Source organism: Pararge aegeria, chromosome 13 (genome assembly GCF_905163445.1).
Source record: "Pararge aegeria chromosome 13, ilParAegt1.1, whole genome shotgun sequence".
Taxonomy (NCBI): Eukaryota; Metazoa; Arthropoda; class Insecta; order Lepidoptera; family Nymphalidae; genus Pararge; species Pararge aegeria.
Window position 1 is genome coordinate 6,813,578 of NC_053192.1, and position 26,317 is coordinate 6,839,894.

A 26,317-nucleotide genomic window follows, 5' to 3' on the forward strand; every position below is an offset into this window, starting at 1 on the left:
GAAAGTAAGAAAGAGATTAATCTCAATATGTAAAAAAGGTATGGAAAGCATAATCAAAAACTTTTATAATTATCTGAAATATTAAGATTCATGCATTATTTACCATTTTGATAAATATCAAGTAGTGGTATGCTATAATTTTTCTTGTATGACAGTGAATAGCAAACTATACAGTATTTAATATTCAGAACACTTTAATGTCCTTACAGGGAAATAAAACATTATAAACAAGAAGAAGAAGTCTATACAGATGTGTGCAAAATTGGTATTTCACAGAGCAATCTTTGACAGAATCATTGAATTTGTGCACATTTTGCTGACCCGAACGTAGGATAGAAAACACATACTCAAATATAGAGTTTCAATGATATAACTTGTTAAACTTAAAGCTATTAGTCTGAAAAGAAAACTATTTCTGCGTTAAATAGCCTGTTTGTTGCGAAATATTATAATCTATACGAGATGTTCATCAAGTTTGATGGGCATAGAGAAAACCATTTCGCAATCGTAAATTACAACTTACTTCACAAAATGATTTAATAGAAAGTCGATACAATTCTTATTGAGATCTGGCAGTTGTGCGTAACATTTCAGGAGTGCATGTCGCCTTGTATGCGCTGGACCCGAATCACCTGATGCACCTCCGCCCTATAAAAAGGAATATTAAATCGTCGTAAAGTATCACTCATTTCTTTCTTATTTCGTATAAACTTGTTTATTTCATACACATACTTTTAATAGCAAGATTTAAAAAGAAAATTTTAATTATACGTACATGTGATGAGCCCCAAGCACGTAATAACTCTGGATATAGCGCATCAGTGAATAACGCTTCAGGTAGTTCACGTAAGTACAATTTTAAAACTCCAGTAACCGAGTGTACATCAACCTCTTTCAATAGCTGCTCTGCTTCATATGCATCTAAAATACAAATGAAAATAAAATATTTCCTCATCCGAATACGAATATAATACGTTTTCGATTTCCTGGTAATCATTTGGGAATTTCTTGCATTTGTTTCCCGAAACATTTTCTTTCAGTCTTATATATAAAATTGTCTTATTTATTTATTTATAATGGACAACCAACAGTAAATACATTACTTTTTTTTTTTTGTATGAGTCACATAGTAAATGTCCATTTACAAGTTATCACAGCATGCATTAAAAATGTAAAAAGTCATTCCTATAAATTATTTACAGTTAATTATTAGTCTGTTAATATAAACCTTTAAAAGTATAAATATTTAAAGCTAATTTACAATTAATAATTTAACATAATCAATTATTAGGAAACAAAACAATATGAATTAAATAGGATTAAAGTAATTAATATTGATGTCTTAAAAATAATAAATAAAATTAAAATTAAACTTAACTAAAATGTAAGTCAGGTTAATTAATATAAAAAATATCTATAACTTTCCGTCTAAATTCAACGTAACTGTTATGAAAAATGTACTCCATAAATAGAGCAATAAAACTTTGCATGACTTTGAAAACCCCCGTAAAAAGTAAAATACTAACTTGTCTCGAAACTCTTCTTAAGGCGGTTTAGATCCGACGCGCTGCCGGAAACTCTGTAGATGCCAACCTCGCCTATTCCACGCCTCTCTACTTCTCGCACGCACGCACTTATTATGAACGGTATGGTGCGCTTCTCACGTCTAAATACATAAACGAGGTATGTTTAATGAAGAGTGAAAATGCGAAAGCAATTGTCTAGAAATTAGAAAAATTAACGGTCTATTTGTCATTTACAGTTAAGGACATCAATAGAAAAAACATTGACATGAAGAGAGTTCACAAAGATGAAAGGCTAAGAAGCGATCAATAAAGGCGAATTTAGGATTATGAAGCCTTTAAAAGATATTCAAACGACTAGCTACATATAGCACCAGCAACTTGTGATCCTACGACTGCAACATAGCACTTTCTTCGTCCGAATGCGTATCAGTCTTGCGTTTAAATGATGTATCATCATCATCCGCAGCCTATTTCCAGCCCACTGTTAGGCACAGGCCTTGTTTTAGAACATTCACCCACCACGCTGCTCTATTGCGGGTTGGTGGGCTTGAACGACTATTACCACCACAATTAAGTGATAATAACCGGGCTTTACGTGCTCTCTTAGGCACGGGGGCTGATACTACCAACTTCCTAACTCCTGGCCAATGCCGAAAATTCTTTAATAGAAAATACACAACACCATATATATTATGGCTCGACCCGGGATTCGAACCAAGGACCAACGTGATTCGTAATTGAACATGCTAACCACTTGACCAACGAGGAAGTATTAGGCGTAACTGTTGTATAAACGACCGTATGACCGTTGTATCGGTTTTAGGCAACATTTATGTGAACTGCATTATCGAGGGCATGCAGTGGCTGGCATCTTGTGTACCGTACGTACCATAACGCCGAGCCGCAACATTGTCAGTGCCGGATTAACCACGTAGCAAGAGTAGCAATTGCTACGGGCCCCGCTCGAAAGGGGACCCCGCATATTTAATTCCGCTCATCTCTGCCTGACTGACTGACAGACACCACGCACACGCACACAGACATCGTCTAAAGTAATTTACTACTTTACACTATTAATTACCCACAAAATTGTAACCTATAGATAGCAAATACGTATTATATTTAAGATACGTATTGAGTATTGAATTGTATTTTTACCACTTTATATTTAAGATCCCATAGCAGATCAAGGGCTCTTTTAAAGAATTTGCTTGCTTAATCAGGCACTGAACATTGTGCGTTCCTAAAGCAGAAACGGCATTGAGGATCTGAAAGGAGACTTAATCGCCCCTACTGGAGATTTTATGTCACTTTCTGACTCCGGAGGCAAGTTCTAGCTTACTATAAATCGCCTATCGATACAAAAATTAGATAGTCTGCCCGCCCCTAAGTTCACTCGATTTTCTGAGCGTAATTCTATTTCGATTCTGGGGTCGATACATACTTGGCCACATGTGTGATTTTGGCTCCAAACAAAGCACCAGGCTTGGCGCTAGGCACGTGTCTCGCCGAGCGCTCGGGTGGCAACACGCGCACTCGGAGCGGCAACGAGCCGCCACCCACACATACAGTTCGGGACACGCTGTCTCCCACCCAATCGCGTGACAACTGCGTAAAAAGGTTGTATCTGAGAATCTATTATTGTCGTCGTTTTTTATCTATTCTGTGTATTATTTCGTTTTAAGAGTATGAATGTCTTTTTAGTAATATTTTTTTATTAACATATTTCATTAATAAGCAATAATGCTGCCTTTGGTTTTTTAATGCCTACAATTTTTGTTCTTTTGTTTATTCTTTATTTTATGTATATTTTGATGTTTGTGTGCAATAAAGTATTTCTTCTTCTTAATTCGTCGCAATTGAAATATAAAAGTTCGCTCATAAAACACATTTTATCGTTCATTTAAATATTAACATACATTTAAATAGAAACATGAACAAATTTCCTCGCAATAGAAGTGAAGTGTAACTCAGTCATAAAACCCATTTTATGTCCTTGTAGCATAATCTACTATTATATGTTTAAAATAGTTGTAAGTACCACTTTGTATCTATGAATCATCGAAATACTTGCTCCTCGACAACTCAAAGTAGATGCGTGTTTGGGTTCATTATTTGGTCTTGAGAATTGTCACTAAAAATAATATGCCAACTCCAAAATGGAATAAAATATAAATTTCAATACGCCCAATGTAAGTTGGCAGAACAGAGATAATTCTTAAAAATTCAAGGATGGCATTGTAGTAGATATATGCGGGAACTTCTTGTGCCAATTTCAGGCCGGGAGAGTAAGATCGTGATATCTGTATACTTATTATTGGGATCTATTGGACACAAGCAGGCGTTACTTTGCGGAATTCCATGTATAATGTATATGTTCCATATATATATGTGGATCTGTTAAATTCCTAAGTGTGGCCTCAACAAGTACGTACCTTAAGCGTGCACTTCCCCCTTAGGACGGGGCGTGCCGCGTCTTCATACAACAGTAACCGCAAGTTCTGCGAGCCCTCGAGGTCGAGTGTAAAGCTCTCGTTCCAGCGAGGTTGGGCACTGCGGCAGACTAGTTTCGACTTGGCCTTACGGAAGTAGTGGCCGTATGAGTCAACTTCCACTACTATGTAATAATCTGAAAATGTGAATTAAAGGGGTTTTATTCGTTTTATCGTGCGTCTTTCATATCAGTGACAGATTTTTTATAACAACTTTACTGATTCGGAATTTATATTTATTCTTATATAGGTTTTTATGTTAATCTATAGATACATGTATAATACGCATTTTGCTCTGTATTATACATGTATCTGTGAGTTTTTTCTTCTCTCATATACAACATGTAAATGAAAACCGAAATGATACTTCAGAGGCTTTAGGAATAAATTATTTGCTATCTCTGAGACTTTTCTGTGAAACCGAAACGCTTATAGTTTTTGAATAAACCATTGCCAGTTTTACTAAAAGAAATAAGATACAGTCCTAATAATATCACATGCAAAAGTACAATCAAGCTACTCCTGCCACTTTATTAGGTACGCGTCGCTTAGCGTTGGTACTATACACGTGCCGGTCTTTTATCTTCAGTAAGGTTGTCATAAGTACACACTTAGAATGTTTTGAAATAAATGTGTTCCTTTTGATTTAATATTTTTACAGTGGGATTCCTTATGAAATAAACTTATGCACCCTTCAACAGTATTTCGGAATTACGTTACACGTTGGATATATATATGAAAATTGTCTGTCTTTAGTTGAAAATGTTAAAGTCTAGACCATTAAGGTCTAAACGTTGGCATTTTCGGCTACGCATCACGAGACAAGAATTTCGATTCCCGTTCTTAACTTTAAATTCTTTACACATATCAGGGAAGTGGCCGATGCCAAACTTTGGGGAACTGTCTGATACTTGGCAATGGGTGAGGAATATGCGTTTCAAGTCTTAACTCACCTGCAGCAGTATCCAACGGTGCGGTCATGCCACCGATATGTAGCTGCAGGTCCCCTAAGAGTAGGGAGTCGTCCCTTCCACTTCGCAATAGGTACGAGCCCATGTCCGTTTGTAAATAGCTGCGACAGGCCGTCACCCAGCTTTGCAATTCAAGCATCGAAACCGTACTAGATCCAGCGGGCGGCGCAGACGATGCCTGTTTCAAATGCTCTCAAGTTATATGAAAGGTAAACTTATTATATAAACAGATTATATATCGTATACTAATTCAATTGGGTTAAACCCATATCAGATTTTTAGCACTCTTGAAGTCCATCCAGTATTTTTTCATATAATTTAAACTTTTGGTTTGTGAAACCTGCCTCATATTCCAGCTATCAAATAAATATCATTCTTTTGTCTTTAATTTCTACGCCTTTTTACCATCCATCCGACATAGATGAAATCCGACAGAAATGAAACTTTGGCGAGTTGTTTAATACGTGCCTTAGAGGATTTCAGACGATAAAACGTCTTCAAACCCTGAGTCACAGATTTTAAAAATCTAACTTCAGGATTCCGAAAACTGACGAATTTTTTAACACAATTTTTTTCTTTTCATACTGACGCATGCAGAGTAACATCACCTATGAGCTTGTATGCCATTAATTATAGAAAGTTCGATAAGTTATTGAACATGGGACTATGAAGTTATAAGACATTTAAAAAAGCATACAAACATACGAAAGCAACAATATCCTTCTTCCGATTACTATGAAAGTTTGGTAAATTTTGGTGCGTACGTTTGCAAAGATTTCCGACTTGTAGGGTTACCTGTAAAGCATGTATGGAATCTATCCACTGGGTCCGTTCGTACTCCGAGCTGAGGAAGAACACATGCTGCCGTTGCAGGACCGTCGAGCCGGGAGCGCGCGCTCCCACTCGGAAAACCAAGTTAGGTGACGCCAGGACCAATTGCCCTTCTAATTCAGCGAGTTTCTTTCGTTGTTTCTCTGCTGCACCTCGTCCACCCAGTCTTATTTTCTAGAAAGATATGATTTGACCACACTGACCTCTACGATAGTTAATTAATAATAATAAATAATAAATAAATATACTACGACATCTAGCCCCAAAGTAAGCGTAGCTTGTGTTATGGGTACTAAGATGAATGATAAGTATTTTTATGAATGATATACATAAATACTCATATAATACAGATAAACACCAAGGCACTAAAAACATTTATGTTCATCACATAAACATTTTCCAGTTGTGGGGAATCGAACCCACAGCCTTGGACTCAGAAAGCAGGGTCGCTGCCGACTGCGCCAGCCGACCGTCAAATATAGGTCATAGTTAGCGAAATAAAAAAAATAAAAAAGTGGATGCTGGAAACTAACCTTATCATCTTGCGATGCCCTTTCTTCCGCGAGTATGACATCGCGCACAGTGCAGGCTTGCGACTTGAGCGCTACGATGTTTGCGGGTGAGGTTTCTCTTTCGGCCGCAGTGCTCGTGCCTTCATCCTCCACCACAACGATGTCCGGGAGTTGTATGAACCATTTTAGTTCGAAGGTGAACTTATCCCTGCCTGACGCCTTAAAGAAAACACAAGCTTGATATGGGCCATACAGGCTGGCTGCAATGGCGTGCATAGAGGGTATGCACGGGGTATGCAGATAATATAAAATGATGAAAATCTCCGGTACGAGTTGTAAAAACCAAGGATAGGCATTGTAAGAGTTATAAAAAACCTACCCTCAAGTATTTATAACTGGTACTGGAGATTTTCTTCATTTTATATCTGCCTACCCTGTGCATTCCCTCTATGCACGCCACTGGCTGGCTGGCTGGGTTTCGGTTGTGCGGAAGTATCGCCTTGGGGTTTTTTAGTCGGTAAGAGCCGGACATAACCACTGTCGTGGTATAAATGAGCTTTTCAGCAAGTGAAAAAAAAATCATACAAGCTAGGTGTTCTTATTACTTAAAGAAATATTTTAGTTTCACAAATTTTTCCTATGATAAATATTTTATAGAAATAATATACAAAAATGGTCCTACATGTTACAATGCTAACAACATAAAGGTCAGGTCGTATATGGTATTAAAAAGATAATTCACAAATACCTTTATACACATGTAAATGCAATTTCAAGTCATTTGAACGAATGAATGTTAATTATTTTTAGGGGTTATTTTTACGTGAAAAATTAAATATTTTAAATTATGGATAACGTTTAATCCGTGGTGAACCAGTATCTCCACCTTACACAATGACATTTGTTTTCGGCATCAAATATACATGGGAAATTTTAGATCCACTTAAAGAGTCCAATGTGTATGCGACTACGTCGATAGCCTGTAGAAAATGGTACTGCACCACAAAACCGTATTTTTTTTATTTGTGTATATTTTGTTTATCTATTCGTATGTAGTTATTTGAATGTAGGTTTATAATAATTTTACACCACCTATTTGTTCTCTCTCGTGTTGTCCTAAACCTAAAGTTGCCTGGCAGAGATCGCTTTTAAGCGATAAGGCTGCCTTTTGTATTCTACTCCAGTTTTTGTGTTTCTCTCTATTCGTCCTTTATTTTTACTAACTGTGTAGTGGTGTACAAATAAAGACTTTAAATAAATATTAAAGTAACTTGGAAGTTCGAATATAACTTGCCTTGTATTTGGCACAAGCAATAACATCATTGAAGAGAAATAGATGCCTCAGTTTTCGATGCCCGTCTGATAATTCGACGATGAACGAGTTTTTAACGAGCCTTCTTTGTGCACGGTCAGCATTCTGTAATACAAGAGCATTCATGAAAACCTATGCATTTGGATCAATAGTGTAAAAATATATAATATAAAATAATCAAAATTCTTACCGGGAACATGGATTTTGTTTGTATAATATTGAATTCGTCGAGGAAATGCTGCGTCATATTTAGCGCTTCCGTCAACATTGCATGATCGGGATGACTGGCTGGCGTGTATTTAATCAGATCCTATAAAACATAAAAGTAAAAGGCGGCCATTAGATAGGCAAAACAAGATTTCAAGTCAGCTCGGTTTTCTATAACATTAATTTCTGAGTGTGCCCAAGTTATTCGATTTAGCTCCTCATTCATATTTCTGATAATCGATTATTTATTAAATATAGTTCACGATAATATTATGGATGGGCAAATCCCATAATATTATCGTCGTATGTAAACGTTGAACTATATTTTTATCGAATGTTGATTAACCACCCAAACTTCAGTTTAAAATGAAGACTATATTTGATTATATTTAGATTACAGTCTCAAATGTTAAGAAATTATGATGAAATTCATTTGTCAGTGAGCAAAAGATAAGTCCCGAGCAAAAGTATAATTGATTTAAATTTAAAATGCGCAGGGTAAAATGCAAAGTCCGATATATTTTTTTGCATTAAGCATCATAGTTTTTTACATTTAACTGTTACAAACATTATAACTCGTGTATTGACATCCCGAATAAAATACAAAATCATAACAGTAACAGTAGAGCTTTTTTTGCTAGAGCTCGTCCAGGGAAGTACTAAAACCATGCCTATTTCTGCCGCTAAGCAGCATTATCGCAATGCTGGGTTCCGGCCTGAATGGCGTGGTTACCGGTTTGACAGTTACATGAGGCTTAACACGCCTTAAATTGGATGGACACAGGGTAACACTTCACAGAATGTGTTCCTTGCATGACCTGGGAAGTATTGCTCTGTTTAAAGACGATAAAAAAAAACTATGGTTTACAACTTACAAAGGTGGTGGTGGTGGTGGTGGAAGGTGGGCTTTCTGCTTGGTCCATCAATTGATAAACACAAAAAAGTCACAAAAGCAGCAGGGAACATTCGATACCAGCAACGAGCAACTCTTCCATGTTATTGAGATTACCATACCTCGCATTAAGCTTGAGAAGCCTTGGGAGAGCATTTTGTACGAGGTATACCCCGTTTCCAGAAAGCACGGATTCCCGATCGTGGCCGTAACTGCAATCTTTGCGGTCTTCCAAACTCGTAAGTTACCTATATTTAAATCAATCGCGTACTACTCACGTGTAAAACCAGCGCGTTCTTCTGTACACGCGCAACAGGTTTGTGCAGTAGGTCATCGAGCGACACAGGCTGTCCACGACATGCGATCTCTCTTGTTAAGTCCGAGAAGCGTTGCGAGCTCGCGCATCGCCTCCGCACCGCATCCGTTGCACGCCCGTAGTTGTGGAGGAACGCTCCGTATACGTTAATGTTTTCCGCCTATAGCAAGTATCTATTATTACAATATGGTAATTGTTTTATATTAGTTTCACTATCTTAAAAGGGTAATCATGTTTATGAATAAATATGGTCATTCTTCCAGCCTACTTACGTCTCATTTCGTTTTATTTAATTTTTTGTACGCGCAAGTGTGGCTAGACCAATTGAGACAATAAAATTCAGTTAGAAAGCATATAACCAGAGAGTTGATCTAAGTATACTAAAAATCAGCCCACTTGAACCTAGAATACACCTTGACTTGATTTTCATTAGCTTTTTATTTTTGGTTAAACATCAAATTACACGCCGAGAAATATAGGTGGAGTATTTTTTGCTTTAATATCCCTTAATTTCCCATAAAATGTATCGCGGCTGCTTTAACTAACACAATTGTAGCTGAGTACCTGAGATGCCATAAAAGTGCTTAAACAAGGTTCATATTAAATTCGTATGTACGTTTCGTTTTAACGACAACATAATTTAGTTAAATATATAAATAAATATACTACGACAATACACACTGGCCATCTAGTTCTAAAGTAAGTGTAGCTTGTGTTATGGATACTTACTAAGATAACTGATGATTTTTTTTTAATGATGAACATACATAAATTCTTATAATAGATAGATAAACACCCAGACACAGTTCTAGTTGGTCCTTCTACTTTTTAGATTTGCAGCGTTTATACCGCAAGTTATATAATGCAGTTATTAAGGTCGTAAATATGTGCATAGAATGTTCAATGCACCATCTCTACATGCCTTAAAATTAATCGTTATTTATTTCTCTATCTTAATAATTATATAAGGGATTCAATGACTGTTACCATTTTCTTGAAATGAATTCCAACAGACAGAGGTTCTTCCCAACTCGCAACGGCATTTTTAAGACCCTCAAGGAAATTTTTGTGCAGTTCGTGCAACTCCGATATCTTGTAGAAAATTGTACCGAATTCCTCTTCGGTTATCACAGGTTGCGACGTTGATAATGTTGCTTTGATAGCGTTCATATACTGGTGAAAAATAAAACAGGATTTAAAAGCAAACTCAAATTAGTTTCAATGTTGTACTATTTATGTAACACATTGAAACTATAACATAACATATTATATCGCGAAAATAACAATCGCTGGTGAGTAACTGTAGTCTGTGGTGATCTTTCAACCTGAAGTAGATCGGAGATTCGGAATTATGGAGTTCTTTATCAGTCTCAAACCAAAGCATAAAGACATCGCCGAAAGAAAAAAATGGGACCGAGTCAAAAGGGAGAAACAAGGTCTTCCTTTTTTTTGAAGACAGAATTTTTTTTAAGGCGGTAATTTCATTTCAAAATTATTTAATCGAGACTTCATATCGTACATTATAGCTCTGTTGTCTTCACGAAGGCTTAAACTTTGCAAGTATGTATTTGATTTTAGGGTTGCCATTTTGATATGCGTCATTAGACCGATTACTACGTTTTCAAAACTGAGCGCATCATAACTGAGGTGAAAAGGTCAGTTTGGGCTATACCATGCAAAATACAACAGTAATAAAATAGTAATGACTAAAAATCATTCTTACCTTCTCCATAACATAAAGACACTCCACATAAACAGTTTCGCTTTCTATTATACTTGTGACGATACACCGATGCATCGTTAGTCGCTCGGCCTCCGCATTGTTACTGATATTGGATTCCTGGAAAAAATATTATTGCTCTTGTTTATAGACATATAGGATTATCATCATGATTAACCCATAACTAGCCTACATGGCACAGTTTAAGAAATAGGTATACTTACCGTAGCTTCACAATATATTTATAATAATATAGTATTTGTAAGACAACATATTAGTCTATATAAACAAAAAGTGGATATAAACAGTCGACTTATAAGAAATGGTCATAAATTAGTGTCATCTGTGTATCGTCTGCGAAAGGTACAGAAGCAATTTGTGGGAGAGAGTATACGCTTTTATAATATGATTCCTAAGGTAATTTTGGACCTACCAAAGCATAAGTTTAAAGAATAGGTTGAAGAAACATTTATAACAGCGAGGTAACAATTAATGAATTTCTTAAATAACGACAAGGTTGCTTGGAAGCATCCGGCTCCAATTTCATCTCTAACAGTATAGAAAAATTAATGTTAAAATGTAAATTCAGCTTCTTCGCGGTAAAATCTGCCTTCCGAACCGGTGGTAGAGTTACTACAAACAGACAGACTTGACGTTTCAAAAGTGCTTTTTTATGCCTACTTAAAATAAATGGATTTCGAACTCCCAGGCGTGTAAGTATCCTTAAGATGTTATCTTTACCATTAAAGCAAGTGATATTTTATTGCTTAAAATGCTTATAACTCCGAAAAGATAGAGGTGCGTGCCGAGGATAGAAAGACAAGGTTTCCTGCTACTTTTTTGGAGATTTTCTCGGGGTTATTTATCACCAGCTTCCTCAGAATGCAATTTATCTCCTGTCTAAATTGTATTGAAATCTGTTCAGTGGTTTGTGCGTGCAAATTTTTTTCTTGTTTTTTTTTATTTTTGAATTTAACGGTATTTATGTTTTTTAATTGGCAATAATTTTTCTTAATAAGAGTACATTTCGGTAGGTTTAATAACAAACAACAGGAAAAAGCATATCGTGAAATAATAGGGCAATTAAACAATGGTTTACAAACACACCTACCAACAATACTTACATATAAGAAGGGGGAATGCGTTTACATTTAGTGCCGATTTAAAAGCCACGTTCGGTAATAGATTATTGTATCTAAATGTATATAGTTTATTTGCGTTTGCATTATTTAAGTATTTTTTCAAATGTGTGCTTAAGTGAGAGCATAAGATGTGGTTACCATTAATTAGCATTTGCATTTATTACCTTACGTTTACAAATGGGCAATTTGGAAGTAAGTAATAAAATGGAATGTTTAGGCAAAAAAAAAAAAATGGAAAATATTCGAGCCTTCTTCAATCATTGATTATTAAATACTTTTAAACGCATTACCACGCGATAACAAGCTAAACTATATCAAAGTTTTTAACAATTATGGTTCCATTTTACAAATGCCTACACACTTAATAGAGATTTTCTTAATTTTCATAATCTACAGGTTATGAGATAGAGCAAGTAGACTTTACACCACTACATGATGCAATAATATTTAGTGATATAGCGGATGTTATAAATGATTTTGAAAACAATATGGTAAGTAAATTAAAAATGTCTACACTTATTTTGTTTGGGTGTGTGGGCTAACATATTATATATTGATTTAATTACTTTAAATATTTTAGAGTCCTGAATTGACGAAAAACATATTCAGTAGTAGTGACAATAGTGAAGATATGTATGATCTGTTATCAGAATATCAACATTACTTAGATAAAGCGCATAAACAGAGAATAAATTATATAGAAAAATCTAAAGGTAAAAACAAAGTCCCACAAGTACATTATGAAAAATACACAAAGATTAAAAAAGGTACACGAAATAAGTATGATGTTCCTAATAACTACTTAAACAAAAAGTACGCTACATCGTCATTTCTGGAACCGCTGAATTTATTCATGTCACATAATGCCAAACTAAACATGGATAACAAACCTGAGTTCACAGACCGACCACAGGATTACAATGAAGAAACACCCAATACTCTTATGCAGATAAATAACGAGCATGCTTTAATCAATTTGATTCCTTCAATTTCAAACCCCAATATACCATTGCAATCATGCTATTGTAAAGTCAATCAAATTCCTTGCAAGTGTAGTTGCAAACAATGTTTTCTATTAACTGATTCGTTGCCCACTCAAAACATCAATGAATATGATAATCAAAATATCTTTATTGAAAGCTTTCCTAAAACTTCAACATTTGCACTACAAAATAAAAGAAATAGCCTTGATGAAGACAAACTTAATATACGCCTAAAGATTGATGTCCAGCTGCCTAAAATATTATATGAGCTTATACATAACGATCGGAATCAAGACAAAAAAATAGGAGGAGGTAAAATCTCTAAAGAATTAATTTCAACTGTAAATCTACCATTTCCACACCTAAACTTTCCAATTCCAATAAATTTACTTGGAATAAAACAACTGTACAGCAAGCAAGATAATTCTGATATCCATAAAATAACTATACACAAAAAAAAGAAGTCGCGTTTAGGCAACAATAATAAAAAACACATGGGCAAGAAAGTTACTTCTCACAGCATTAAAGTAGACCCAATAGACCACAATATGACTGACGAAGATCACCGAATCAGCAGCCAAAATTATTCTTTGAATTCTTATAAAGAAATTCAAGCACCTAAATTGCAGACTAATAAACCACTTACGCGTGAGGTGATTTATAATGCTAATAATCATACAGTTACAGACTTGCCAATAAAAAATATAAATGGTTCGATTGAAACATTATATTTAACGCTTAACATAACTAAAAATAACGACAATGACACGGGTGAATCGTTAAAAATAGGAAATAGTATAGAAACGGATTTTATAGAGAAGAACAACAAAACAACTGTTGAACTACGTTTAAAGCGCGAAGCATTAGAGAAAAATATTACATTTGTTACGCAAATTAATACAAACATATCTGCGACTACTGTAATGCCTCCAAAAATCAGTCGATCTATGGAGAGTGATACAAAAGAGGCTAAAAAATTTAATAAAACAAAAGAGGGAGAAATGGAACTATTGTATTGGCCAACTGAAAGTAAAAATTTTACGTTGGTAAAATCAAAAAATATAACATTTTTAATTTTAGAAAGAGAAACCAAAAAGGCAAAACTAAACATGACCGAAGATAGAATACGCAATAATCGAACATTGGTACTGGAACACGCAATATTTGGAGATGTAGACTGGAACGATGTTGATACTGTTGCCCCTGTATTCATGTCTTTCGTAGGGAAATATATTAAAGGAATTTTAACCTTTTGCTCTCAGAGCGTATGCCACTCAATGAAGTGCGCTGAAAAAACATGTCTCCATAGAATTTGTTCACCAGATAATAGATTTAATTACAAAGGACACTGTAAAGGAAATAAAGATACAGGTAAGGTATAACGAAATTGGTGAATTGATTTAAGTTTTGAATAAATAACTGATGTTTATTGTTTTTTCAGATAGTGTAGCTGCCTTAGAATCGATCATGGATTTGCCATCAAATATTGGTTTTAAAATTGTCGATATTCTACAAGACAAAATGTTAGGGAAAATGTATGGGAAGGCGACTCTCTGCATTATATCCAAATGTAGCACATTTGTAGCATCTAAGAAAAAATTCCAAAGCTCAAAATGTACAACTAAAGAACTTAGTTCTTTAGGTCATTGTTCAATTCTCAAAAATGTTAAAATGTCATAATCGTTGCGTAAAATAATACTGTAATCGTACCATAGCACAAAGCAAACAAAGATCTTGTGTTTACAAACATTAAGTATTGTACTCTTAAAGCTCTGATAAAAAGCAAGCATACCTTGTTGTTTATCTTTGGCCCCAACAATGAAATCAGTTAATGCAATTGCTAAGGTATTAGTAACAACAACCAAGCTGATTGTGTTTTTAACATATTTATTAACGATAACAGCCCAAGTAAGTTACAGTTATTTGTAAATGTATAAACTTAATCCTTGAAATTAAAAAGGACCTAATTTCGTCACTCCTACAAGTAAATAGTTTTTTAATTATGTCATTATTAAAATAACAATAGAACTAAAAGATGTAAAATAAAATATTTAAAAAATTCAACCGAATTCAATGAATCGGACTTAAGAACGTGAATCTGGCCGTAATTTAAATATTCGGTTAACGGTTCCTTAATTTATTTATGTTAATTGTGCAAATGACTTGGATAAGCAGCTGGTACGTGAGAGTTTAATATATTTCTTTTTATTTGACAGGGTTTAATAAAACTACCATCCCCATGACAGGTTAGCCTGCTACCATATTAAGACTGCTTTATCACTTAACGCCTAGTGAGTATGCAGTCAAGAGCTTACCTGTAGTGGTAAAAACAAACCTTTTATGGTAGTTAAAATACCTATCAACTTTCTGGCATGCGAGTCCTGTACATACAATATGATGGATCTTGAACAGAAATAACTAACTCACTCTTTGATTATAAATTATAATTAGGGAGTAATGAGAATCGATAAAGCCGTGGGAAACACATTTTGGTAATATCTACGAAAAGTAAAGCATTTTTCTTCGGTTATTTGTATAGGCACCGCATAGGTTTATCTACGCTTATCCGCCGAACAAATTACAGTGTATAATAATTAATATTGTACAAAGATGAAAATGTAATTTCAGAATAAGGAGGACATATACCTGAGTCCCTGGTCTTCGATCAAATCAGCCGAACCTAAAATTATTAAATTTGATCCTGCCGGTCACTTAAAATTAGAAAATATATCTAAGAACAAAATTGTAAGATTTAAACAAATTGCTGAATATGTTAAGGGCAATAAAAAATATATTTTGCCCCATGATGATGATTATAAAGAATGGAATTCAACGTATGTTGTGAGTGCTATAAAAAACTTTATAGCCAACTACGTGCAGCCACGAAAGAAATTAAAAGCATTGACAAATTGCGTAAATGATCTACAATTATGCAGATTTTTATTTTGCCCAAACATAAAAGAGAATTGCATTTTGTGCGAAGTTCATACAAAAAATAATTATGAGAATTCGACTTACTGTGAATCTTTTAACACAAGTTTTTTGGTTGATCACGGTATCTTTGATTAGGGCTAGCCAAGCGATTTAAATATAAATAATATAATATACATAAAAAGTAGTACACATGATGCATATTTTAAAATGAAAAAAAAAAACAAGTGCACCAAATTAATGAAACTAAGCTATGGGATGATTAATAGTGCTTTGGTATGTTTCTTCATAACTCATTAAGTAAACATTCCCGAAACTGCCTTATCTCTTATGAGATAGGGACATAGCTGAGGTAACTATAAAAGGCGGAGGTGGGACTGTTCAAACATTTATTATTAGGAAGTTGCACACAACACCGTGACATTATGTTCAGTTCTAAGAGTCTCGTATCAATTATTGTTTTGTGTATAGTGCATGAATCTATAAGCAAACCGTATTCACGTAAGTTTTTACTAAATTTTAAACTTTATTACAATAAATGACACCAACTTATTATTCGAGATTCCTAAACACAACAATACATCACTTGCAGATAACGAATCTGAGGGACGCGGTGTCGGCTCCACATTATGGGGTTGGATAACGTATCCTTTTTCATGGTGGAGTTCTGATAACAGTGATATACCATATGAAAGCAACACAGGTATGGGATTGAGTCGGTTTAACGCATATGACTCTGTAGAAATAGGCAGGTATAACGTTACCTTATGGTGTAACGATCAGACATGTACAACGATTAAGTGTGATAGATTCGGTTGCATGAATATCACATGCAACATGTATGATACTGATATAACTGGAGAATGTAGAAGCTTCAATACGAAGGTTAAACCAGAAGAACCAACGACGCCTAAATCTTCTAAAGCGGCTTCGCAACCACCACCGCAATCATATGAAACTGAAACCACGTTAAATCAACCCGTAACACCAAATACTGTTATAATATTATCATCGACCGAAAACGATAACATACAAGGAACTGAAGATCGACCTCTGGAACTAGAAGCGGTTTTATCATCTACAGTAACTGAAAATGTAGAAAAAGAAACTGGGACTGCATGATGTTTAAGCGAAGTATTAAGCAGGTAAATCCAACTCCATACTAATGTTAAAGTTAATTTATTTTCGAACATAGACGCATTTGAGTAATTGTGTGTTAAATTGTGCAGCCGAAACCGCAATTATTAATATACAACTACACTTAGGATTCGTAGAAAAAGATTTGTATTAGGTACTAATATAAATTGTATGAAAAAATTATTTATTCCAAGTATTCTTTAATAAAATTATGTTTTTGTTTTACAGATGCGAGACCAAGAAGTGACGCCTCATACAACTTTATAACATTTGATTTAGATAAAATTGTCTTGAATTATATTCAAAACTTTTTTGTTCACTATGTGACAAAGTTAACGAATAGTTTAGTTTTAAAATTGAACATTGATTCCCTTTGTTCTGATGGAATATGTTACTACACGCGATGTCAAAACTATAACTGTGAAGTAGAGTTTTGTAAGTATAACTTATTCACTGGGGAGATGAAATGTACGTCAAATCAACCTCATGATCGGTCCAAGCTAAACCTCCAAACAAATGAGCATAGATTTACTAATAACTTGGAAGATAATGAAATAAGCTTTAGAAATAAATAATAAATTTAATCAAACAATTGTTTTATTTCTGAATTCTTATGGGCTACACTATCTTAATAAAAACACAAAACACAAAATAAATTACAAACAAATAAGGCTCTCATGAAATCTTTAGTTCAAACTTTATCTGATTATTGAAGTCAGTGGTTACTTATTGCTGTAAAAGTTACAAGAAACGCAGTCAACAGCCTTTTTGAACTACAGCTGTTTTTAACATAATAGGTTTTTCTTACCAAAACAATTTATATATCGAGACATGGCCGCCGTCTTAGCGTAACCTACAAACACAGTTTTATAGTGTACAAGTGCTATTAAATTAAAGTGTACCATATTATATTAAATTTCAATTTAACAGCACATTTATCTGTAATAGAAAACTTAAAACTAACAATTGGTTATTGGTCATAGGTATCTGACGAGCTCGCCGGGCTTACGTGTTATACGTACGTACGTAGTATTGCATAATCTAAAAACATCATTATTTCCTCAGTAAGTTTAACTACAGAGTTTCAATAAACGCGAATAATATACCATATCTGGGACATTTTTTTTTGAGAAAAAAAAAACTGGGACCAACCTGGTGCTGAAGCTTTCTTAAAACAGGCGGCGTCGCTCCGGCCTCGGTGTCGGATGAAATAGTTCGCAACAGCAGAGGGGTATCACTTGAGTCGGCCAACTCTGAGCTTGTCTCGCTAGGCTCTGTACCTTCACCTGCTTGTCTAAGAAGATTTAAAGCCCTTTTAATAAAGTACCAGGACATTATCGTTCCAAATCCTCTGGACAAAGATAACACTGACTACCTGCCAATGTTAATCAATCAAATGGAAAATGTTACGATGTCAGACTAAATTTAGTAGTGCCGTCCTTACCTACAGGGAAGAGATAGAAAAAATAGCACTACTAAACTCAATCTACCATCTGACCACGATAAGATTGAAAATTAATTTGGGGAATATGTCGAGAAACGAGCTATTGTTTATGTTTTTTTTATAAGTAATAATAGATCGGATAACATTACGACCACTTAGACGTAAGGATCAAGAAATAATCGAAACGTAAGCACACCAAATGCAACAGTTTGATTTATGTACTGTATACTGGTTAATAAAGTTCCTGAATAACAACATTATTACAGTGATATTATAAGGCGGCTAAACCATTTTAAATGAGACATTTCCGTATTTCGTATAGCGTTAATAATATACGTCGTGTAAATTAAAATATTTTTCGACCTACAAACCGGAATTCCCAACTCATTCCGAATTAACGCAATTTGAATAGGTAAAATGTGCGAACGGATTATGAAATCTATACCACAGTATAGTCATATAAATGTTATACTCATCATTATCAATATCAACCTACTATCGTCACACTACAGCGCATGACTCTCCTCTTAGAATAAGGAAAGCTTAGGCCTCAACACCACCTCAGTGATATACAGCGTCTAAATGAAAACCGAAATAATACTTATCAGGCTCTAGAGAAATATTATATTATGTCTCGGAGACTTATTATTATGAATGTTTTTCAGTGTCTGGGTGTTTATATGTATCTTATAATTCATGTGTATTATATTCATAAAAATATTCATCAGCTATCTTAGTACCCATAACACAAGCTACGCTTACTTTGGGGCTAGATGTCGATGTGTGTCTTGTCGTAGTATATTTATTTATTTATTATTTATTTATCGGTGAATTAAAAAACCTAATAATTTTTGAGTAAACCACTGCCATAGTTTTTACTGGAAGAAATTAGATACAGCCCTAATCACATGCAAAATGAAAATCAAGTAACAACTGTCACTTTATTAGATACGTTTCGCGTAGCGTAGGTACTACGCACGTGTCGGTCTTTTATAATCATAAGTAAACAATTGAAATATTTTGAATTCGTTTGTATGGAAGAATAACTTTGCTTCTATTGATATAATATTTTTAATGTTCTTTTGCATCCTTCAACATAATTTGTAATTCGGTTACACGTTGCTTAACGATACAATATAACTAACTGTATGAAGTAGTGTATGTTGATGCAGTTAGGTGAGTTGGCACACCGCTGTGTGTACTCGCCGCTGCGAGTAAGGAGCGGCCGGCGCTGTCGGATTTCACGTGCTGATCGGCAATATGACATAACACCCTCCAGTGATTGAGTACATAACAATACGATAGAACTCACTGTATAAAGTATTGTATGTTGACGTAGTTAGGTGCGGTGGCACACAGCGGCGAGTAAGGAGCGGACGGCGTTGTCGGGTTTCACGTGCTGATCGGCAATACGCCATAACACCCTTCCGTGATTGAGTACATAACAATAAGATAGAACTCACTGTATAAAGTAGTGTATGTTGACGTAGTTAGGTGCGGTGGCACACAGCGGCGAGTAAGGAGCGGACGGCGTTGTCGGGTTTCACGTGCTGATCGGCAATACGCCATAACACCCTTCCGTGATTGAGTACGTAACAATACGATAGAACTCACTGTATAAAGTATTGTATGTTGACGTAGTTAGGTGCGGTGGCACACAGCGGCGAGTAAGGAGCGGACGGCGTTGTCGGGTTTCACGTGCTGATCGGCAATACGCCATAACACCCTTCCGTGATTGAGTACATAACAATAAGATAGAACTCACTGTATAAAGTAGTGTATGTTGACGTAGTTAGGTGCGGTGGCACACAGCGGCGAGTAAGGAGCGGACGGCGTTATTGGGTTTCACGTGCTGATCGGCAATACGCCATAACACCCTTCCGTGATTGAGTACATAACAATAAGATAGAACTCACTGTATAAAGTAGTGTATGTTGACGTAGTTAGGTGCGGTGGCACACAGCGGCGAGTAAGGAGCGGACGGCGTTGTCGGGTTTCACGTGCTGATCGGCAATACGCCATAACACCCTTCCGTGATTGAGTACGTAACAATAAGATAAAACTCACTGTATAAAGTATTGTATGTTGACGTAGTTAGGTGCGGTGGCACACAACGGCGAGTAAAGAGCGGTCGGCGCTGTCGGGTTTCACGTGCTGATCGGCAATACGCCATAACACCCTTCCGTGATTGAGTACATAACAATACGATAGAACTCACTGTATAAAGTATTGTATGTTGACGTAGTTAGGTGCGGTGGCACACAGCGGCGAGTAAGGAGCGGACGGCGTTGTCGGGTTTCACGTGCTGATCGGCAATACGCCATAACACCCTTCCGTGATTGAGTACATAACAATACGATAGAACTCACTGTATAAAGTATAATATGTTGACGTAGTTAGGTGCGGTGGCATACAGCGGCGAGTAAAGAGCGGTCGGCGCTGTCGGGTTTCACGTGCTGATCGGCAATATGCCATAACACCCTTCCGTGATTGAGTACGTAACAATAAGATAAAACTCACTGTATAAAGTAGTGTATATTGACGTAGTTAGGTGCAGTGGCACACAGCGGCGAGTCGGGAGCGGGCGGTGCTGACGCGGTACACGTGCTGAGCGGCAACGTACTCGTGCCGCTTGACCCGTCCTCGGTACTCGAACCAGCGCCTCCTACAACATTAATAAATAGATATAAATCACGGCATTGTGCCATAACTGGATGATGGAAATACAGCCAGCTCACATAAAAAAGATTTAAACATCATGCAAGCTGGCTATATTTATTTATTTATTATCTACTAGCTGTTGCCCGCGACTTCGTATCCGTTTGATTTTGTTTTTGATGAGGCATTCAATTTAGTTGTAGATCTAAAAAAATTTAAGGCATTCAGTATCGCTAAGCCTTAAATGAGGGGTTTGCTGCTGTTCGCCGAGGAGTTCTGTCCTCTATATCAAACCACAGTTTGGGCAAAATTAAACACATATTATAATCTCTATAGAACAAAAATAATTATTTAAATCGGTTAAAATTTATCGGAGTTATGGTGTAAAATCGTCAAACACTCATCCCGTCTCACAAAGGAACCGAGCTTAATTTCGGGATAAAAAATATCCTATATTACTAGCACTAACACTTCCAAGAATATGTGTACAAAGTTTCAGGAGGATCGGTTGAGTAGTTTTTGCGTGAAACCGTAACAAACAAACTTACGTTGACATTTATAATATTAGTATGGATTATTTTTGCTGTAAAAATGTTAATTTGTTTTATCTTACCTGCTTGTATATACACATATTCGCCGTCATTAATATCGACCGGAACTTGATCGTAATACGGCTCGTCTTCCGTCGACGGTACGGCCGCTGGTATGCTTTCCAATGATATTGGAGCGGATTTATCATCTGAAGCTTCTGGGAGGTCAGGAGTTGTTGATGTCACTTCCTCGTCTATCGACCTAGGGGTCGCTGCACCGCCAGACCGCTTACGTTCCGATGATAGGGAGTTAATAGATTCGTAACTTTTTACCTGTAGAAGAAAATTGCATTGTTTTTATATAATTTTCTTGAATAGGACGATGATGTTTAATGAAGTAGTAGTAGAGATTTTTCTAACAGAGCTCGCCTGGGGAAGTACTACTGCCTATGCCTATTATGCTTATTTATGCCGCTAAGCAGCATTGTTCCAATGCTGTGTTATTACAGGTACGACACCTACGCCTCAGGTTGATAAACACGGCGCGCTCATTGTAGGACGTGTTTCTTGTATCATGCATGGCCTGCACTTTTCACTTACCATCAAGTGCGCCATCTGCTTGGTCCATCAATTATAACTATAAAAAATAAGAATTACATACAACGCGTGTTTCGAAAGTTGAACAGATGCACCACTGAGATTTTACCGTCTCTGCTTTTTAAGCGGCTCATATCGTGCACTTCAGGTAGGTATCCCATCTACTATCCGTGGCGTGCACAGGAATTTGGACCAGGGTAACCATAAAGAAGTAAAATGGTATAAAATGGCAAACACCTCCTCCATTGCCAGTTTTATGAAAATAATTTTCTCTATATTTCTATATTTTTTTGGCAGGCAAACAAATATTCGGGTTAACACATCCATACATAATCTCGAGAAGTACTGGACTTATATATTTTTTTTATATTTTAATGCGAGTGAATCCCCAGAACGAGGCTGGTATGTCTAACACACGCATGTAATAGAATGAACTCGTATGACTAATTTTATAATTGGTTGATTCATATGTTATTTATAATGAGAACAATGAATGGTAGGCATCCATAGGGAAAACGATGAATTAAGTAATTTATTCTACGCACGGCATCTACATCAACACAGAGGCAAACATTACCTCGCATTTCTGATAACATGGTTTGGTAGCGGTTAATTACTGAATACTGCCAGAGACAGCCTACCAAGCGATTTGGCTTTTTGGAAATAACCCTATTTTAGAAATTACATAGGTACGTAGAGGATTTGCAGGGTGTACGTGAATATCATGCGGTCGCGGCGACATACTCGATGACCGACTCCGACTAAACTCCTTCGTGTACCATAAATCGAGTCGACACTTCTTCTCTCCGAACTCTAGTTAGAACATTTGAGCTTTGTCGTGAAGCATTAAGTAAACTGTTGTGTTATGTTAAAAGTAAAAGACGAAGAGTGGAATACGAGTTGCCTAGTCTTCATAGACTTTTTAACATCTACAGCCCGCTTACACTTACATGTAGTAGATATTCACATACAAATACTATGGCTAGGTCTGATATGGCTATGTAAATATATTAAGACTACAGCAATAAAGAATTTGAAGTAATACTAACTCTTTCACTAATGGATGGTGTTGAGGCACGACTGCCAATAGATTCCCGAGACTCTGCATTACGAAGTCTCCGTCCAATGGGTGATGGTGGACTATCCTCCACCAAGCCCGTTTCAGGTAATGATGCACCTCTTTTGTTAAACACTTTTGGTGGTGGCCTAAAAACATATTTCATTCTCATACAGAGTAACATTCACAATGAAGGATACATAAAAATATAAATAAATATAGTAATACTCACTTTGGTGGCACCTTCTTTTTAGAAGACGATGTTGCCTCAGCAGAACTACTTTCTGATGATTGTGGTGAATCATCTGACTTTTTGGCTGCATTCCCTGCAGCTTTCAAACCATTTACTTCAATAACTGTTACAAAATCACCTGCTTGGGATGCTGGACGGGTTTTATTTTGAGTTTTATTTGTTGTTTCTATATCTACTGAAAGACATATTCAAACTGAATTTGAAGAGAAATCTTAAACTACAAACATTATGAAAATTATAGTTTGGCACATTAATAAGTTTTGGATATTAACAAGTTCCACAAGCTTCATCCACATAAATGTAATGTTTGCAATAATTTACTATAAATTTAGCTGATTCTATCACTGGATAAGACACACAATCTTGACAAATAGAAGAAACAAACATCTAATGGCCTGACTCATCAATTAAAAAAAAAACAATTTATCATGAGTGAAAACAAATATTCAAATATACTTTACCATTACTGGCAATGTCAGTTCGTTGTACAATTTCACTATTGCATCTTTTTCGAACTTCTGCTGCTAGGTTTGAGGACAATTCATTTATACATTGATTAACAGAACTTCTCTCTGCAAAGTTTACTGATTTACTTCTTAAATGGACTTCCTCACATTCCAGAGCTTCAATTGAATCATCACTTTTTAAACTTCCTTCACTTTTCTTTGATAGCGAGTCACAGTCCTGTGTGCAACAAAACAAGTGCAAAATATTTTAAACTTTAAAGAAAGTTAGATTTATACTGGAATTAAATAAATTTGGAGGTCCTAATACCACACAATATAATAATGATATCATCAATACTCAAAGGGTTTACATGTATTGAACCTTTTTTGTAAGGTTGACGATGCTATGTGTTTTCAGCCTAGAGATCTGTAGGCTCCTTCTAGTTGTATTGCAACTAGGTCTTTTTGGATAATTTGTTTTGAGTAAAATATATATTATTGGACATGATTCCCTGCTTAACTTTCCTGATATATGTATTTATTTCTTATGTAGCATTGTATATTTATATTTGATATATTTTCAACATTAATATGTTTCTCATGGTTTTTCTTTTAAATATCTCATCACATTTTAAAAGAAGCAAAGTCAGCATATTTTCAGTTCTTATAATGCATTGCAGGTTTCCGCATGAAGTTTTTCTATACTATTGAAGCAAGTGATACTTTAATTGCTTAAAATGCACATAACTTAGATAAGTTAATGGTGCATGATGGGATTCAAATCGAAAGTGAAGCTGCTGTCCTAACCACTAGGCTATCACTTCACTATGTATGTTTAGTTTATATTCATATAAAACCCATTTATGCTGTTATAAGTTATAATACAATCGCCTTTCCTAATGTAATTGTGTGTACATATTACATTTACATTTACTACCACTTGTGTTGTCACTAGATAATATGTGGACATTAAACAGGTACTTAAGTGTGTTCTTCAAGCAACCTGAGATGAATGAATAACTACATTTTTTGTAAATAATTAATATAAACCTTTATTTAACAGTTTATTTATTTTAATGAGTGTATAGTATATAAAACATTAATTGATTACTACAATATAATAATAGTAAATGTAATTATTTTATACTAAACCCATGTTTTAGATTGATAAAGTAAAGGTTCTAATAAAATTTACAATCCTTAAGCTTTTTGTTTTCATTCGGACTTGCCAAATGAGCACAGATCCATCACTGTCAAATAGACAGAGAATATGATTCATACAAACTATTTCTTTTTGTTGTTAGTTATCAAGGGAGAAATTTGTTAAAACAAAATGTAAATGCAAAATGATTATTATTAATACTACTATCCAGGTTTTAACTTTTTTGAAATTATCTACTAAATATCACAGATTAATATGATTTCTGACATTTATTGCAACTTTTATGAATAACAAGTTGGTGCATTGCAAGGATCTGATATCTCTTCAACCCCACATAAGGATCCAGAAATCCTCGCTGCGCAAATATTCCAACTAGATTTTTTCTTTAAATTAATTTTTTGTTTGCGAACTTGTATGCAAATAAATCGTATAACTAACGTCTTCTTTGATTTATACTGTAACTGAACGTAAGATAAGCCATTCATTTACCTGCTTGCTATCAGATGCCTTATCATCATTCGAGTCAGCCCCTAAGGGCGGTTCCGTTCTACTTCCTTGTATCGCTTTGTGCTTCTCGACGTCAGACAGTAAAGTTTCTAAATATTCAACGTAAAACTCCTCTTTTTCCAACTCCTCCCTTAGGATAGCTACTTTCTGTTTATGTTTAGCCAAATTGGCTCTCACATCTTCCTCCCAAGCGGCAGGTAATGCACTCTCTGGAAAACGTTGCACCCACACACGTTGAAAATCCCCGAAGACACTCATCTCTCACAAAACGATTTCATGACAATTTTATGTTACAGTAAGAAACCACAGTAGGTATTCCTTAGCGAAAATAAATCAGAAATTCTGTCATTGCGAGACCATTTTTTTTTTTGTCACATCACAGAGCAGAAATTTACACCACAGACTTCGAAGGTATGTCATATACCTACCCAATTGGTACAAACGTGAGCCATAAAACTAAAATTTAATTGAATTGAAATTAAATATACCTAGAGAAAACTAGTTAAAAAGCAACTACTGCGCACTGGCAAAGTGCGTACAGTGTGCTGTTTCGCGCTAGGAAATGCCATAAATCAAAACAAAAATAAATAGTTAAAGGGCTAAGGGTCTTTAAAAAAGAATAGGTAATAAGCCTTTATAAGTTTGACTTTATTATAAAATTATCATTTTGGTTTAGAAATAGAAACGATGT

General features: G+C 35.4%; 2 protein-coding genes across 4 annotated transcripts in view; one reads left to right on the top strand and one right to left on the bottom strand.

Moving 5' to 3' along the window:
* LOC120629056 (active breakpoint cluster region-related protein) overlaps window positions 1-25,983 on the bottom strand; it is a 29,223-nt gene extending 3,240 nt beyond the window's left edge. Inside the window, exons 1-20 of one of the 3 annotated variants that reach the window (XM_039897803.1) lie at window positions 25,609-25,983; window positions 23,973-24,195; window positions 23,491-23,590; window positions 23,251-23,407; window positions 21,688-21,937; window positions 20,937-21,081; window positions 18,125-18,266; window positions 10,783-10,899; window positions 10,047-10,232; window positions 9,022-9,219; window positions 7,835-7,954; window positions 7,627-7,749; window positions 6,354-6,551; window positions 5,785-5,994; window positions 4,972-5,167; window positions 3,962-4,155; window positions 2,971-3,134; window positions 1,527-1,666; window positions 776-921; window positions 524-648 (exon numbers count right to left, since the gene is read on the bottom strand). In XM_039897803.1, the coding sequence (XP_039753737.1) occupies window positions 524-648; window positions 776-921; window positions 1,527-1,666; window positions 2,971-3,134; window positions 3,962-4,155; window positions 4,972-5,167; window positions 5,785-5,994; window positions 6,354-6,551; window positions 7,627-7,749; window positions 7,835-7,954; window positions 9,022-9,219; window positions 10,047-10,232; window positions 10,783-10,899; window positions 18,125-18,266; window positions 20,937-21,081; window positions 21,688-21,937; window positions 23,251-23,407; window positions 23,491-23,590; window positions 23,973-24,195; window positions 25,609-25,884 (3,410 nt within the window). In that variant the 5' untranslated portion in view covers window positions 25,885-25,983. Of the gene's footprint in view, window positions 1-523; window positions 649-775; window positions 922-1,526; window positions 1,667-2,970; window positions 3,135-3,961; window positions 4,156-4,971; window positions 5,168-5,784; window positions 5,995-6,353; window positions 6,552-7,626; window positions 7,750-7,834; window positions 7,955-9,021; window positions 9,220-10,046; window positions 10,233-10,782; window positions 10,900-18,124; window positions 18,267-20,936; window positions 21,082-21,687; window positions 21,938-23,250; window positions 23,408-23,490; window positions 23,687-23,972; window positions 24,196-25,608 lie in introns of all 3 variants that reach the window. The other 2 variants (XM_039897802.1, XM_039897801.1) reach the window with 2 other exon arrangements.
* Window positions 14,634-17,561, top strand: LOC120629058. The gene is made up of 3 exons (XM_039897805.1): window positions 14,634-16,336; window positions 16,428-16,980; window positions 17,201-17,561. The coding sequence occupies exons 1-2, from the start codon at window positions 16,261-16,263 to the stop codon at window positions 16,955-16,957; spliced, it is 606 nt and encodes a 201-aa protein (XP_039753739.1). The 5' UTR covers window positions 14,634-16,260; the 3' UTR covers window positions 16,958-16,980; window positions 17,201-17,561.
* Window positions 25,984-26,317: the final 334 nt, after the last annotated feature.

Coding starts and splice junctions, on each gene's coding strand:
- LOC120629058 (XM_039897805.1), top strand. CDS start 16,261: ATGTTCAGTTCTAAGAGTCTCGTATCAATTATTGTTTTGTGTATAGTG. Junction 16,337..16,427: donor TATAAGCAAACCGTATTCAC/GTAAGTTTTTAC, acceptor CATCACTTGCAG/ATAACGAATCTGAGGGACGC.